This window comes from Notolepis coatsorum, assembly GCF_963971535.1.
Source record: "Notolepis coatsorum genome assembly, contig: SCAFFOLD_360, whole genome shotgun sequence".
In the NCBI taxonomy this organism is placed as follows: Eukaryota; Metazoa; Chordata; class Actinopteri; order Aulopiformes; family Paralepididae; genus Notolepis; species Notolepis coatsorum.
In genome coordinates, this window is record NW_028173652.1 from 130,001 (window position 1) to 148,787 (window position 18,787).

General features: G+C 42.1%; 1 protein-coding gene across 1 annotated transcript in view; it reads right to left on the reverse strand.

The window, feature by feature from the left end:
* LOC311247735 (neuronal acetylcholine receptor subunit beta-2-like) overlaps nucleotides 1–14,403 on the reverse strand; it is a gene marked incomplete at both ends in the record, with an annotated part of 141,967 nt that extends 127,564 nt beyond the window's left edge. Inside the window, 1 exon segment of the mRNA XM_084338739.1 lies at nucleotides 14,351–14,403. Coding sequence (XP_084194865.1) covers nucleotides 14,351–14,403 — 53 coding nt within the window.
* Between the last annotated feature and the right edge of the window lie 4,384 nt (nucleotides 14,404–18,787).

The following is an 18,787-nucleotide window of genomic DNA, read 5'->3' on the forward strand; positions in this document are numbered from 1 at the left end:
GAAATAAGTCTAAATACTAGCCTGTGGCCCCATAGACTTCGCCTCCCTACTACACAGTGTGTTCCGAATACCCGGCTGTGCCAGAAGACTTCGCCTCCCTACTACACAGTGTGTTCCGAATACCCGGCTCTGCCAGAAGACTATACACTGAGAATGCTCTGAGTTTCGTAAAAGTCAGTCAAAGCTAACCAAAAGCACGAGCAGTGAACTCCAAGCCCACGTGACTGAACTCAAACTGGAAAGAAACAGACTAAGAAATGACGTAAACTCCATGATCAAAACAGCAAAAAAAGATTTCATCAATAACAAAACCGAGGAAAACAAAAACAAACCACGTGAACTTTGGAAATTACTCAATAACCAACTAAGCTGCAGTAAAAAACTTAAAACCAGATTCTCAAACATAAACATAAAGACGGACAACACGCTCATCACAGACAAGCTGGATGTAGCCAATTACTTAAACAGTTTCTTCACAAACATAGCCACAACACTGGTAAACAAACTACCCTCCCACTCAGGCCATTATGGGGTAGAACACATAGTAGCATACTACAAGAACCTAGGGGTCCACAAAGACGACTTCAAACTGGAAATGGTAACAACAGATGAGGTACTCAAAAAACTGAGCGCCCTCCAACCTAACAAGGCCACTGGCCATGACAACATCCCCTCCAAATTCCTCAGAGACTCAGCAGCCGCCATCACCCCAGTCATCACACACATAATAAACCTCTCCATAAAACAGGGACACGTCCCCAAGGACTTCAAAATTGCGAGAGTAACACCCCTGCACAAAAAAAGCAGTAAATTAGACCCTGGCAACTACCGCCCTGTTTCTATCCTAACCTCCATCTCGAAAGTCATGGAAAAAATTGTATACGAACAGGTCGAAAAATACCTTGCGGAAAAAAATCGAATCTACGAATTCCAATCTGGCTTCAGAACATCCCACTCCACTGACACATGCCTTCTCTATTTAAACGACCACATCAAACAAGAGGTGGACGCGGGCAAATACGGCATGGTCATGCTGGACCTACAAAAGGCCTTCGACACTGTGAATCACACCATTCTGATTGACAAGCTAAAAGCAATTGGTTTTGATAGTCTATCAGTGAGCTGGATGCAATCCTACCTGGAGGGGAAAGAGCAGATGGTGGAGGTAAACGGTACCCTATCCCCCCCCCCCTCACAGTGAGCTGTGGTGTTCCACAAGGAAGCATACTAGGTCCGCTACTGTTCCTAATTTATGCAAATGACATGTCGTCAGCTTGTGACTGCAACTTGTTCCTGTTTGCGGACGACTCAGCCCTGCTGGTCTCTGACAAGAACAAGGTACAGGTTGAAAAAACCCTCAGCTCAGAACTAGGCAAAATCTGCATATGGCTCGCTGATAACAAACTATCATTACACATGGGCAAAACAGATTCCATTCTCTTCGGTTCAAATAACAAACTCAGCAAGACCGACGGCTTCTCAGTTATAGTGGGTGACAATATGGTGACAAGGAAAGAAGATATTACCTACCTGGGTTCCATCCTAGAGGCAAATCTTTCCTGTGACAAAATGGCATCCAATGTAATAAAAAAAGTCAACCAAGGAACACGATTCTTGTACCGGATCTCCTCACTGGTAAACAAGAATACCCTGAAGACTCTGGCAGGAGCACTCATTCAAGGGTACTACGACTATGCATGCACCTCATGGTACCAAAGCACCTCAAAGGCGCTAAAAACAAAATTACAAACATCTCAAAACAAACTGGTCAGACTACTGCTTGACCTTACTCCTAGAACCCACCTCACCCCTGCCCACTTTGACAACCTAGGATGGCTTAGAGTAGACGACAGAGTACAGCAACTTGCAATGGGCCTGGTCTACAAGATACACTACACGACCAAGGTACCCATGTACATGTCAAAATACTTCCCAAAGGTCAGTGAATACCACGATCACAACACCAGAGGGAGCTCCACAAATCATGTTAAACCCAGATTCGGCTCAAACAAGGGACTAAACACGTTTCGCAATTATGCCACATCAATGTGGAACGCCCTACCCAAAGCTGTAAAGGAATGTGAATCACTACCCACTTTCAAAAACTCTCTCAAAAAACACCTACGGGAGACTGCAATTCTAAACTGGCCCCTGTAAATGTCCTAACACAACCCCCCCCCAATAATAGTAAATTACCAAGTATGGTCTTGTCAATATTCCAATGTACAGTTTTGCTTGTTCAGTTGTACAGTGTCCCCCACCCACTCCTCCTACCCAACCTCCCCCCCCCCCCCCCCAACCTCCTCCAATGTACAGTTTCTATGTCAAATGTATATACTCTCTTTTCTGGACTCTTTTCGTATCACAAACAGTACTGTATTTGCAAATCTGGTATGTCATAAATGTATAGATGTAGCAGTACTGTCTATCTGTATGTCATGTATGTCATATATGTTATGATGAATTGAAAATGGGGGACCCTGATGTAAACAAGACGAAGGTCTTTCTCTGGTCTGCATCCCCTTAACAATTGTATGTATTGAGCTGTACTGTACTGTACCCATTCTGCAATCTGTTCATAAAATTTTCAATCAATCAATCAATCAAACACTCTTAAAGAAGATATGCCGTGTGCCTAGAACTTAACACATATTTTGGGCCGACAGTGGTTCTGGAGTAGTCGTCTGGTAATCCAGAGGTTCCCGGTTCGATTCCCGCTCATCCCGGGCAGAACGTTGAAGTGTCCTTGAGCAAGACACTTGACCCCTATTTGCTCCCGATGTGCAGGTTGGCACCTTGCATGGTTGCCTCCGCCATCGGTGTGTGAATATGTGAGTGAATGGGTAAAATGTGAGGAACAAATTGTAAAGCGCTTTGGATAAAAGCACTATATAAATGCAGCCATTTACCATTTGCCATTTACATATGGGCCTTGGGTCTTCATTTGACTTTACCTCTACCAAGAACAAATGCACTTAAGAGAACCGTAATGTATAGAGCTGCTGCATACTGGAATTGTATACCTGTGAAGATAACTATTATCAGCAACAAATTTACTTTCAAGAAAAGGTTCAAATGCTGTTATGAATAATGAAATACATTTGGGTTATTGATTTATTTCAGGGGTGTCAAACTCATTTTCACAGAGGGCCACATCAGCATTATGGTTGCCCTCAAAGGGCCAAAGACCGTATAAATGTTAATGTAATGTAAAATAAATGTAGCTACTCATTTACATATTGTTAAACATGTTGTTTCTGTATTTATTACTTATTCAAGTTATACATATTGCATATGCATTTGCATAGATGTAAAAATATATGTTAGCTTATGTTATTTTAACAAATAATTTTAGTTTATCAGAACCCCATATTACTCCATCAATCAATGATCAAACCATTCAAGTAAATAACAAAGAAGAATATCATCAAATACAAGCTATGACATTAAGTTTGTTCAAAACCTTTTTGTCACAGTCAAGAGGGGCAGAACTAACAACTGTGAGCTGCAAAGAACGCGTGGGACAGATGTAGCAGATGTTACAAAAACAAATGGCTGCACACAACCTTGCAGAGGCCATACATCCAACTAATGGAAGATTAGTTTAATTAACTTTAATTAACAGATTGCAGAATGGGTACAGTACAGTACAGCTCAATACACACAATTGTTAAGGGGATGCAGACCAGAGAAAGACTTTCGACTTGTTTACATCAGGGTCCCCCATTTTCTATTTGTAATGAAATTGCTATTATGTGTCTGCATGAACACACAACTGTAACTGTACTCAAAAATAACAAAATAAGGGTTGTCTCAGTTCACAACTATATTGGTCAAGTTTTGGGTGGGACTTGTTTGCGTCCCTACAGCTTCTTATTCAATTGAGCGAGATGCTCGGTTATGTCACACAGCCAGCTTGCATCGGACAGTTCAGACAATATTTCTTCAACCCTTTGTTACCTATTCCGCCTGGATCTTTTTTGTATTTTGAGCTGTAAAATTGTCAAAGAATGTCTGAGGAGTAAGTGCTTTTGGCTTTTTTCCTTTGTTACTTCATCAATACCTCAGATGTTCAACACACATGTATGTGTAAGAATGTGTAATAACTAAGGCTGTCAAAGCTTTATTAACGCATTAACCCACAATTATTTTAACGCCGCTATTTTTTAACCCAAGATTAATGTTAAAAAAAAAGATTTTCTTTTATTATTTTTTTTACCAGAGCTCTTGGGGGGCCACATCAAATGACGTGGCGGGCCGCATTTGGCCCGCGGGCCATGAGTTTGACACCTATGATTTATTTAGTTAGTATTGTATTTGTGGTTGGAGCCTATTTGTGTTGTGATTTTGCAGATATTGAGAATGTACTCAAACTAAAGTGTTTTTTATGTTTCTATTGTTTTGTTATTACTCCAATGTTTTAAGTTATGTGTTTGGACCCCAGGAAGAGTAGTATTTCACCCATGGGTGTGGACTAATGGGGATCCATATAATAAACAAATAATAAACAAAACATATAGGTGTGTGTTAGGAGGGTGTCTTTCTTAGGTAAAGAATGTGTAGTGATTTTATTGCCTTAACGGCACAGTTCTTAACTAAATGTTCTTTCAGCAATGGCAATTCAAGTTCATGAAATCATAAATAACTTAATAATGGAAGTCGAGGTCGAGGGGAGTTGTAGAAGAGAGACGGGCAGGGGAGGTATTTGGCAGACCCTGAGATGAACGAAATCCTGGTATTTTATTTGACTAATCTGGAACCAATTCCAAAACTAGGCTGGCTAACAGAATTAATTGATTGATTGATTGAAAACTTTATTAACAGATTGTAGAATGGATAGAATAGAATAGAATAGAATAGAATAGAATAGAATAGAATAGAATAGAATAGAATAGAAATACTTTTATTATCCCGTGGGAAATTTGACACTGCAAATCGCTCAACATTTAAACATTTAGACAGGACAGGTCACAGATTAGAATAATAACACAAATCAAATCAAGTTGCCTAGGATAAGAGTAGAGTAAAATAGAATAAAATTAAATGAAATAAAATATACAGAAATAAATACAGTAAGAATGTACTGAGCATGGGGGAAGCAGTGTAAACAATTTGGTCAATATAATTATAATTTAAATCTAACTAAATGAAATGTATATTCCAGTATTCACAGTGTCACAAGGTGCAGTATGCTTCAGGTAGTGTATTGTCCTCCTTCGGTTCCTATAAGTCCTAGATCAATGTCTGGCAGCCGTCGCTGCCCCCTGTTGTGGAGCCTAGAGGCCGCTAGTCGCGGCCTCCTGCCACTATTGAGCCGCCGCTCTGTGCTCAGTGATGCAGTGAGGCACAGTGGTGCATTATATAGTCTGATGGCTGTTGGAATGAAGGACTTCCTGTGCCGTTCAGTGCTGCATTTGGGTAGTGTGAGCCTAGCACTGAACATGCTCCTCCTGTCAGCCAAGTCTGTGTATAGTGGGTGGGAGGGGTTTTCCCTGATGGCCTGGAGCTTAGCGAGGCTCCTCCTCTCCGCCACCCTCGCTAGAGAGTGCAGCTCCACGTGCAGCTCTATACAACAACTGCTAAGAGGATGAAGACCAGAAAAAGACTTTCGTCTAAGTTTACACAAGGGTCCACCATTTTCAATTCATCAAATACATTTTGAGACATACAAATATACAGTACTATGTAATACCCAAGAACCAAACCCTAAACACAGCGTGCGTTAATAGCGACACAATTAAGTCAGGATGTGTCACTTTTCTAACATATCTGTATGTATTTTAAAAATGTTAATACATCCTGTGTTGTTTCAACACAACTTTTTGTGATGAATGTGTTTCTAAATTCTAATGTCATACTGTAGCATATAATGTGTGTTCACCTGAAAGGGTTACAGCTTGTGCCCTACTGAAACTCATACACTGATATATACTGAAACACATACACTGATACATTGGCGGACTGGCCATCGGGACGTTCGGGACGAATCCCGATGGGCCGGAACCAAAGTGGGCTGGTCCAAAAAAAAAAAAAAACTTTTTTTTTATACTTTTTTTTTTTTTTTTTTTTTTGGGGGCCAGTGTGTGGGCCAGTGTGTGGGCCACTAATGTGGGCCGGTGTGTGGGCCAGTGTGTGGGCCAGTGTGTGGGCCAGTGTGTGAGTCAGTGTGTGGGCCACTAATGTGGGCCAGTGTGTGGGCCGGTGTGTGGGCCAGTGTGTGAGTCGGTGTGTGGGCCACTAATGTGGGCCAGTGTGTGGGCCGGTGTGTGGGCCGGTGTGTGGGCCACTAATGTGGGCCAGTGTGTGGGCCTGTGTGTGGGCCAGTATGTGGGACGGTGTGTGGGCCGGTGTGTGGGCCAGTATGTGGGCCAGTCTGTGGGCCGGTGTGTGGGCCAGTGTGTGAGTCGGTGTGTGGGCCACTAATGTGGGCCAGTCTGTGGGCCGGTGTGTGGGCCAGTGTGTGAGTCGGTGTGTGGGCCACTAATGTGGGCCAGTGTGTGTGCCGGTGTGGGCCAGTATGTGGGCCGGTGTGTGGGCCGGTGTGTGGGCCAGTATGTGGGCCAGTCTGTGGGCCGGTGTGTGGGCCAGTGTGTGGGCCGGTGTGTGAGTCGGTGTGTGGGCCACTAATGTGGGCCAGTGTGTGTGCCGGTGTGTGGGCCAGTGTGTGGGCCAGTATGTGGGCCGGTGTGGGGGCCGGTGTGTGGGCCAGTGTGTGGGCCGGTGTGTGGGCCGGTGTGTGGGCCAGTATGTGGGCCGGTGTGTGGGCCGGTGTGTGGGCCAGTGTGTGGGCCAGTATGTGGGCCGATGTGTGGGCCGGTGTGTGGGCCAGTGTGTGGGCCGGTGTGTGGGCCGGTGTGTGGGCCAGTGTGTGGGCCGGTGTGTGGGCCGGTGTGTGGGCCGGTGTGTGGGCCAGTGTGTGGGCCAGTGTGTGGGCCGGTGTAGTGTGTGGGCCGGTGTAGTGTGTGGGCCAGTGTGTGGGCCGTATGTGGGCCGGTGTGTGGGCCATTATGTGGGCCGGTGTGTGGGCCAGTGTGTGGGCCGGCAATAAAACAATAAACAAGTTGCATAAACTAAATCAGATTAAAAATGATCACAGTTCTGGTTTGCCTTAAGATGCAGTTTAAGATGGGTCTTGAACATGGAGTATGTAGGGCACTCTCTAATCACAACTGGTAGGCTATTCCAGTAGTTACCACTTTTAACAGAGAACACAGTTTTTGCAATGGTAGTATACCGAAAAGGCACCTTACAGTCCCCTCTACTGATGGCCCTGGTGGTAATGCCAGTGTCTGCTTTCTGTTGGATGAACTCATTCAATTGGGGAGGGGCAAGTCCATGCAGAACCTTGTACATGAAGCAAGTATATTTGAAAACTTGGAAATTCTCGAAACTTAGCATGTTATGTTTTTCTAAAACATTACAGTGATGAAATGAAATTGGTTTCCTATCAAATACTTTTATGGCTTTTTTGTAGAGTAATTTTATTGGTGTAAGAGTAGTGACATATGAAAGAGACCAGTTGATAAAACAGTACTCGATGTGTGATAAAATCATTGAATGCAGAAACATCCTTGCAGCATTAACTGGCAGGCAGGGCCTGATCTGCCTGAAGTTTTCGATGTTAAACTTGACTGTGTTTGTCACTTTCTTCACATTACTTTTTGAAGGTCAATGTAGAGTCCAATGTGACCCCAAGATACTTGAATTAATGTACAATGTCCAGCTCCGCCTCTCCCAGAAACACATTAGAGTGAGTGACCTCTACTGGTGACTTTGTGAACATCATACACACTGTTTTCTTGGTGTTAAGTGAAAGACATGCTTTTGTTAGCCAGTCTTGAATGAGACATGAGACATCAGTGAATGAGATTCACGTTTCCTCCCAACCGCGAGTAGGCCTAGAAGCGCAGAAATGGAGAATGCAAAAAAAGAAAGGGTGGAGCTGAAAAAGCTAGAATTGCTAGTAAAAGACGCAGAACAATGTTCTAAAATTACAGACATGTTTAGTAGAGGAAGGGCTGGCGTTAGAGTAGCTGCTGCTGCTGAAGTTCAAGTGGAAGGAACCAACAGTAACATGACAGGTGCGTGCAGTAGCCTAGTGCATATTCTACTGTTGGTGTGTGCCGGTTCATGAGGGCTAGCTAGCCTATACTAGTTCTTGCAGTGATTTCAGTCATTCTATTACAAGACAATGTGCTTTCCGTATTCCTGATTCCTTACAGCACGTGGACGTAAATAGTCGTGACTCGTGACGTTTTTTCTCTGACTAAAAGTTTAGTTAGCAATGTTAGGACTAGTGCCCACCACAGCATCAGAAGCTAAAGTGCTAACCTAGAGAACCAATCAGAACCTAGGACGGGCTGCAAATTAATTGGCTACTAATATTATAATAGTAAATACTCAAATAAAATACTATATGTTCCCTTTCAAATTTTCATGTTGATATAATATTGGTAATCTAATTGATTGAATTGATTAGTTGCCATTTTACATGCTTAAATAAGATGTACCTTAGAATTCCCAACAGTTAGCCATGTTCTCGATTAGTCTCATCTACATGTTTGTAGATAACCACAGCTAACTAGCTTAAGCTAACAACTAGGTCAACTACTACCCCGTAGTTAAACAAATGTGATTGCATATAACAGCTAACTGCTACAGCTAAGTTGGTAGTTAGCCTATTCCATTAATGTTGAATGTATTTATGAAGGTTGTTGATGGTGGTTGGCGCTGAATAGCAGACATGATTCCGTCAGTCTGCCACAGGGAAGCTGTGTTTGCTGATGCTGCTCACGACCACCAGTAGCGTATGACTGTGTGAGTGTGAATGCTTGATGGTTTCTGTGAAGCGCTTTGTGAAACAATGCTATTATACAGTTAAGAATGAGTAATTCGCTTTTGGTTTTTAAGAAAATGGTTTGTAAAGCTATTTTTGAAAACTACAAGGGTGAATAATACTGTTTTTTTTTGCTATTTTCTTTTAGAATACTGTTTTGGAGTCTTAATTTTTTAAATTTTTGTTAAGAATATAGGACAGGCATAGGCTATATAAGCATTGCTTCAGTCTGTACCTTCTCAGTCACTGTAAAATCAAATATTGTTAAATGATGGTGTATATTGTATTGTGTGAGATGATGACTGAATAAACTACTACTACTACTACTACTACTACTACTACTACTACTACTACTACTACTACTACTACTACTACTTTGGGTGTTTTCAAAAGGCTGAAAAACGCTGTATGAATTCAAGCCATTATTATTGATTGATGATGTTCTTCTTATGCAGTTGACTCTGAGGAAAGAGAGAGCGCCCAGTCCAGCACAGCTGACCCTGAGGGGAGAGAGAGTGCCCAGTCCAGCACAGCTGACCCTGAGGGGAGAGAGAGAGCCCAGTCCAGACAGACAGACAGACACAGAGAGAGAGAGACAGAGAGAGAGACACAGAGAGAGAGACACAGAGAGAGACACACAGAGAGAGGGAGAGACACAGAGAGAGACACACAGAGAGAGAGAGACACACACACACACACACAGAGACACATACACAGAGAGAGAGAGAGAGAGAGAGAGAGAGAGAGAGAGAGAGAGAGAGAGAGAGAGAGAGAGAGAGAGAGAGAGAGAGAGAGAGAGAGAGAGAGAGAGAGAGAGAGAGAGAGAGAGAGAGAGAGAGAGAGAGAGAAAACAAGCTCTTGGAATGGGTGTCTGGGAGGAAGTGGGGGGTCTTTCGATGTTGATTAAACGGCAAGCAACTAATGTCATGAGTGCCAAATTAAAGGACAATAAATCCAATCTAACTGAAATTGTGTAGCATAGACCTTTTCTATGGATCAAAACCTCAATATTATTATGGTGTAGTTAATACTTCATGTATCCTTAATCCCTAGGCTAATGAGGCACTAAGATGTTAGTAAAAAAAAAAAACATATGCCAATGACAGGAAGTAACGGTATATGTATGTGTGTGTCTCTGTGTGTGTGTGTGTGTGTGTGTGCACTGTGCATGAGTGCACATCTAGGGGCGGTGTGTAGATTTGGTCTCCCTGATGTTGACTCCTTAGCCACAGCCTTGGGTTGTTTAATACTGGACAAGTGTTTCATAACGGCCGTTGTGTGGGCCGGTTTCGGGGCCGGTGCGTGGGCCGGTGTGTGGGCTGGTGCGTCTGAATGTCCCGGGCTGAATTTGTGTCCCAGTCCGCCACTGCACTGATATATACTGAAACACATACACTGATATATACTGAAACACATATAAACTGATATATACTGAAACACATACACTGATATATACTGAAACACATACACTGATATACTGAAACACATGCACTGATTTATACTGAAACACATACACTGATATATACTGAAACACATGCACTGATATACTGAAACACATGCACTGATATATACTGAAACACATGCACTGATATATACTGAAACATATGCACTGATATATACTGAAACACATGCACTGATATATACTGAAACATATGCACTGATATATACTGAAACACATGCACTGATTTATACTGAAACACATACACTGATTTATACTGAAACACATACACTGATTTATACTGAAACATATGCACTGATATACTGAAACACATACACTGATTTATACTGAAACACATGCACTGATATACTGAAACACATACACTGATTTATACTGAAACACATGCACTGATTTATACTGAAACACATACACTGATTTATACTGAAACATATGCACTGATATACTGAAACACATACACTGATTTATACTGAAACACATGCACTGATATATACTGAAACATATGCACTGATTTATACTGAAACACATGCACTGATATATACTGAAACATATGCACTGATTTATACTGAAACACATACACTGATTTATACTGAAACACATACACTGATTTATACTGAAACACATGCACTGATATACTGAAACACATACACTGATTTATACTGAAACACATGCACTGATATACTGAAACACATGCACTGATATATACTCAAACATATGCACTGATTTATACTGAAACACATGCACTGATATATACTGAAACATATGCACTGATATATACTGAAACATAACACATACACTGATATATACTGAAACACATGCACTGATATATACTGAAACACATATAAACTGATATATACTGAAACATATACACTGATATATACCGAAACACATATAAAATGATTTATACTGAAACACATATAAACTGATTTATACTGAAACACATATAAACTAATATTGAAACATATATAAACTGATTTATACTGAAACACATATAAACTGATTTATACTGAAACACATATAAACTAATATTTAAACATATATAAACTGATTTATACTGAAACACATATAAACTGATTTATACTGAAACATATAAACTGATATATACTGAAACACGTGCACTGATTTATACTGAAACACATACACTGATTTATACTGAAACACATGCACTGATTTATACTGAAACATATAAACTGATATATACTGAAACACGTGCACTGATTTATACTGAAACACATACACTGATTTATACTGAAACACATATACACTGATTTATACTGAAACATATTATGCACTGATATATACTGAAACACATATACACTGATATATACTGAAACACATGAACTGATTTATACTGAAACACATAAACTGATATATACTGAAACACATATACACTGATATGAAACATATATACACTGATATATACTGAAACACATACACTGATATATACTGAAACACACTGATATATACTGAAACACGTATACACTGATATACTGAAACATATACAGTACACTGATAAACACATATACAGTACACTGATATGAAACATATACACTGATATATACTGAAACACATATACAGTACACTGATATGAAACATATACACTGATATATACTGAAACACATATACACTGATATATACTGAAACACATATACACAGTACACAGTACACTGATATGAAACATATACACAACTCCATAGTGAAGTTTGCGGACGACACAGTGGTGGTGGGGCTGATCTCGGACAACGATGAGAAGGCCTGCCGGGAGGAGGTTGAGGTACTGGAACGCTGGTGCCAGGACAACAGCCTGCTCCTGAACATTGGTAAAACCAAGGAGCTGATCGTGGATTATAGGAGAGGACAGCAGGAGACACACACACCACTGAGGATTAAGGGGGCTACCGTGGACAGGGTGAGCAGCTTTAAGTACCTGGGGGTCCACATAGCAGAGGATCTGACATGGACAACACACATAGACTCAGTCGTAAAAAAGGCGAAGCAACGCCTCTACCACCTGAGACAGTTAAGGAAGTTCAGAGTATCTGGGAAGATACTCCAGTCCTTCTACTCCGGAGCTGTAGAGAGCATCTTGACTGGAAACATCACTGCCTGGTATGGAAACAGCACGGCACAGGACAAGAAGGCCCTACAGAGAGTGGTGCGCTCAGCCGAGCGTACCACGGGTATTGCACTACCACCCCTGCAGGTTCTATACAACAAGAGGTGCAAATCCAGAGCCTGCAGAATAATGAAAGACCCACACCACCCCAACAACAGCCTGTTCATGCTGCTCAGGTCAGGCAGACGGCTGCGAACACCAGCTGCTAGGACAGAGAGACTTCGGCTCAGCTTCTTCCCCCAGGCCATCAGAGCCCTGAACACTGAACTCTCCACACACAAGCACACATGAGCACACGCACAACACACTCACTGTACACGCTCACACACTAGCAGCCACTTTAACATGAACACACACACACTCATGCTGCACACGCCCACACTTATGGCCACCAAGAAGGGTCACTTTAAAAAGTATAACCGGAGATTGTATAAATTAGCATGTACAGATAGACACTACCAAAGGACCCAGTATGTCCTCCATGCTCTGTAAATAACTTATGTATATATACCGATATGCCCTAACATGTTACTTGTTTATTGCACAATGTTACTTGTTTATTGTACAATGTTGATTCTATTATATGTTATTTGCACATCGTTGCGGGCAAGACCACCCGCATTTCACTGTATACTTGTATGCCGTGACAAATAAATCTCTTGACTTGACTTGACTTGTATACTGAAATACATATACACTGGTATACTGAAATACATATGGTATATACTGAAACACATATACACTGGTATATACTGAAACACCCTGAGGAACTTGTAAACACTGATGTACAATGGCAGCAGAAGGATTTTCCATCAGTACTGGATGACGCATCATTTGTCCTCTAATGACAGGATGGAGACGTTGTTTCAGGCCAACATGCCTCTCATTAACCTGCCCACTCCACCTAAGACCCCAGTGTTAATGAGTGTGTGTGTGTGTGTGTGTGTGTGTGTGTGTGTGTGTGTGTGTGTGTGTGTGTGTGTGTGTGTGTGTGTGTGTGTGTGTGTGTGTGTGTGTGTGTGTGTGTGTGCGCTCGTGCGTGCGCTCGTGCGTGCGCGATAGATAGATAGATAGATAGATAGATAGATAGATAGATAGATAGATAGATAGATAGATAGATAGATAGATAGATAGATAGATAGATAGATAGATAGATAGATAGATAGATAGATAGATAGATAGATAGATAGATAGATAGATAGATAGATAGATAGATAGATGGCTGGATGGATGGATGGCTGGATGGCTGGATGGATGGAGAGAGAGAGGGGGGGATAACTCCCTTCACACCTGCACCTCCATATACACATCAATTTGTTTTATTGATGCTAAATCAGCAGTAAAAACACTCCCACGACGAGAGTACATTGTAGGTTACTATCTGTCTGTAACTCATGTGGTCTGATCACGACCAGTCCATCAGGACCATGCAGACACATGGACTTCAAACTGCATGCCTAAAGCGCCTGTGTATTGACAGATGGACATTTCTGTTAATTTGTTGAATTGCATTTCGTTTTATTCAATGGTGCAATAAAAAACACAAAATGGCAATTTCGATATAGGTAAGCCATGCAGTTCACGGTCGCAATCTCCTATTTCTATGTCGGGAGCTGTGCGCATAACGTGACAGTGTGGAGGAGTGGTGTGGGTCATATTTCTCCTACATCATCATCATTCCTTCATGCTCCCTGTCGTTACGAGAATGATGGTGACTGGTGAGTGTGACACAGCAAGGAAAGAGTCATTATTTCCATCTCTGCCTCACCTAAATAATATAACCTCATCTTCTCCTCCTGCGTTAAAGAAATCCCGTTATAATGCACTAAAACGCGTGGACATTTTGGCCCCGTGGCGCGACTCGCGAGGCACACAAAAGCGCATCGTTGGTTATTATAGTTCAGGGGGGGCATTAATAAAACGACATCGACAGACAAGTTACTCACCTCTCACAATGGCGAGGAGAGACAGCAGCAGCGGCCAGGCGCCCATCATACGTGCGTGCGAAGTGCGCTCCGTCCGAACCCAAAAGGTGCGAACGCCCCTTAGAACACCCGCAGTGGTTCCTCTCCTCCTCTCCTTTTATAATTCCGTTATCAAATCTTCACTCGCTACCTGACATGGTGACGCCAGGTCTTCTCGTCGCTACAGACATGTCTTCTTCGGAGGGGAGATCAAAATATTTATTGCCTACCCAGGTGCTGCCGAGTTGCGCGGTGTTGGCTGCCCGTGTTGCGCTAAGCGATGCGACGCGCTAGAGAGAGGCGAGGGCGGGGGAGGAGGAGGAGGAGGAGGGAGTGATGATGGACATGGGAGGAGGAGGAGGAGGAGGGAGTGATGATGGAGATGGGAGGAGGAGGAGGAGGAGGAGGAGGAGGAGGAGGAGGAGGAGGAGGAGGAGGGAGTGATGATGGACATGGGAGGAGGAGGAGGAGGGAGTGATGATGGAGATGGGAGGAGGAGGAGGAGGAGGAGGAGGGGGAGGAGGAGGAAGAGGAGGAGGAGGAGGAGGAGGGAGTGATGATGGACATGGGAGGAGGAGGAGGAGGGAGTGATGATGGAGATGGGAGGAGGAGAAGGAGGAGGAGGAGGAGGAGGAGGAGGAGGAGGAGGGAGTGATGATGGACATGGGAGGAGGAGGAGGAGGGAGTGATGATGGAGATGGGAGGAGGAGGAGGAGGAGGAGGAGGAGGAGGAGGAGGAGGAGGAGGAGGAGGGGGGGAGTGATGATGGAGATGGGAGGAGGAGGAGGAGGAGGAGGAGGGAGTGATGATGGAGATGGGAGGAGGAGGAGGAGGAGGGAGTGATGATGGAGATGGGAGGAGGAGGAGGAGGAGGAGGAGGAGGAGGAGGAGGGAGTGATGATGGAGATGGGAGGAGGAGGAGGAGGAGGAGGAGGGGGGGGGGGTATACCTCAGAGGACCCAAAGCTCAGCGAACAATGCCACGATTCTACTCTTCACCACCATGGACCATTGTCAATCAAACGCGATTATAATCCAATTATAATTAATTAATAATTAGGCCTGTATGATCATCTAGGCCTATATGCTACTGCATATCATCTATACACAGCGGCACGGACGGTGTAGTGGTTAACACTGTCGCCTCACAGCAAGAAGGTCCAGGGTTCGATTCCCGCTTGGGGACCAGGTTTCCGCGTTGCCAGGTACCCAGGTGGGGTATCTCCCAGGCCTTTCTGTGTAAGAGAAAGAGATAAGAGAAACCCAATGGAAAAACATGCACAACCAACAGATCGCTGACGCTATCGCGTCCTTGACGAAGACAGGCATGCACAGGAGCACTTGGATTGGTCCCCGGGCGCGGCCCCCCGTGGACGACGCCCTGTCTGCCCCCGGCTGCCCCCCCTCGTGGACGCCCTGTCTGCCCCCGGCTGCCCTTGGGGGGAAGGACGACGGGATGGGTCAAGCGCAGAGCTCAATCGCATCGGCGACTGAGAAAAAGACAATGCATGTGTGTGTGTGTATTACAGTGTGTGTGTGCCGCTCCCATTGCATGTCCAGTTCGTTGCATGCCGAATAAAAACCTCTAAAGAGGTCCTGCATTATTATTATATTATTATTATTATTATTATTATTATTATTATTATTATTATTATTATTATTATTATTATTATTATTATTATTATTATTATTATTAGTGTGGGTGACCTGGCGAAGCCAGGTTGCCACCCACACTATACATATCCATACTCTTTTTATTTATTTATTCTTTATTCTTTATTCCACCGATTTTGCAAACACTTTGCAACACGTAAGCGTTCGCGCCCCATACACGTGAAAGGTATCAAAACGAGCGGCTTGCCTATGGCAACACCGGTCTCGAACCCGTAAAAGTTTCACCGCACCGTCTGGCTACGAATCGACTTTAAACGGTAAAATTTCGGTCCCATTGGGAATGCATTGCATTTTAGAGTGTAGCAGCTGAAATAATCTTTTTCCCCCTACCTTGGGTGAATTGCGAGTGTGATCTCAATTTTGGACGTAGAAATAAAACAAACACATCAAAACGATGACACGGCTGTCAACCCGCTCACAAAAGAAAAATAAATGGAATTGGACATTTCTATCTCAACTGACGACCATTTGTTTGAAGGTTCTCCTCCCCATTGACCGCCATGCAATCGCACTCTAGAAATCACATTTTTCACACTATTTTTTAGCCTTCTGTTCCGATCGCCGAAGGAGTGCCACAATATCGCACGAATGTCACAATATCGCGCACAACCCTTCGCCTACTCGTTGTAGTGCTCATGTGCGCGTCACAACGCTTCATCTCTTATAGTTTTCTTTTAATCAATGTGACAATGCAGTCATGCATCTGCCTCCATAGAAATGCATTGGATAGAAAATATGCAAGTCATAGTGATTGCTTCACCTGTGTGGCTCATGGCTCACTCATGATTGGTTCAGCTGTGTGGCTCGTGGCTGAGCTGCCAATGACATCATCCACTTAACCCATCATTGGCCATCACTGTGTTGCAGTACTGAATTGCTGACAGCGCCCTCTGTCTTGTGGGTTGTGTCATTGTACTCAGTAGGGATATCCTCTTTAATTTTTCATTGGTCCATGTTGACCACCTTTCATTGGTCGATGTTGACCACTCCCCCGATCCTTAGACCACGCCCCCTTAGGCCACACCCCCTCAGTGTATCTCTTGAACCGTTTGTCGTAGAGACTTGCGGATTGTGCCATTGGTCGATCTTGACCACCTTTCATTGGTCGATGTTGACCACTCCCCCGATCCTTAGACCACGCCCCCTTAGGCCACACCCCCTCAGTGTATCTCTTGAACCGTTTGTCGTAGAGACTTGCGGATTGTGCCATTGTACTCGGTTTAATAGTGTAATAGTGTGTAATAGTGTAATAGTGTAATAGTGTGTAATAGTGTAATAGTGTGTAATAGTGTAATAGTGTAATAGTGTGTAATAGTGTAATAGTGTAATAGTGTGTAATAGTGTAATAGTGTAATAGTGTGTAATAGTGTAATAGTGTGTAATAGTGTAATAGTGTGTAATAGTGTAATATTGTGTAATAGTGTAATAGTGTAATAGTGTGTAATAGTGTAATAGTGTAATAGTGTGTAATAGTGTAATAGTGTATAATAGTGTGTAATAGTGTAATAGTGTGTAATAGTGTAATAGTGTGTAATAGTGTAATAGTGTGTAATAGTGTAATAGTGTGTAATAGTGTGTAATAGTGTAATAGTGTAATAGTGTGTAATAGTGTAATAGTGTGTAATAGTGTAATATTGTGTAATAGTGTAATAGTGTAATAGTGTGTAATAGTGTAATAGTGTGTAATAGTGTGTAATAGTGTAATAGTGTGTAATAGTGTGTAATAGTGTGTAATAGTGTAATAGTGTGTAATAGTGTGTAATAGTGTAATAGTGTGTAATAGTGTAATAGTGTGTAATAGTGTAATAGTGTAATAGTGTGTAATAGTGTAATAGTGTGTAATAGTGTAATAGTGTGTAATAGTGTAATATTGTGTAATAGTGTAATAGTGTGTAATAGTGTAATAGTGTGTAATAGTGTGTAATAGTGTAATAGTGTAATAGTGTGTAATAGTGTGTAATAGTGTGTAATAGTGTAATAGTGTAATAGTGTAATAGTGTGTAATAGTGTAATAGTGTGTAATAGTGTAATAGTGTAATAGTGTGTAATAGTGTAATAGTGTGTAATAGTGTAATAGTGTGTAATAGTGTGTAATAGTGTAATAGTGTGTAATAGTGTGTAATAGTGTAATAGTGTAATAGTGTAATAGTGTGTAATAGTGTAATAGTGTAATAGTGTGTAATAGTGTAATAGTGTGTAATAGTGTAATAGCGTAATAGTGTAATAGTGTAATAGTGTGTAATAGTGTAATAGTGTAATAGTGTGTAATAGTGTAATAGTGTGTAATAGTGTAATAGTGTAATAGTGTGTAATAGTGTGTAATAGTGTAATAGTGTAATAGTGTAATAGCGTGTAATAGTGTAATAGTGTAATAGTGTAATAGTGTGTAATAGTGTAATAGTGTGTAATAGTGTGTAATAGTGTAATAGTGTGTAATAGTGTAATAGTGTGTAATAGTGTAATAGTGTGTAATAGTGTAATAGTGTAATAGTGTAATAGCGTGTAATAGTGTAATAGTGTAATAGTGTGTAATAGTGTAATAGTGTAATAGTGTGTAATAGTGTAATAGTGTAATAGTGTGTAATAGTGTGTAATAGTGTAATAGTGTAATAGTGTAATAGCGTGTAATAGTGTAATAGTGTAATAGTGTAATAGTGTGTAATAGTGTAATAGTGTGTAATAGTGTAATAGTGTGTAATAGTGTAATAGTGTAATAGTGTGTAATAGTGTAATAGTGTAATA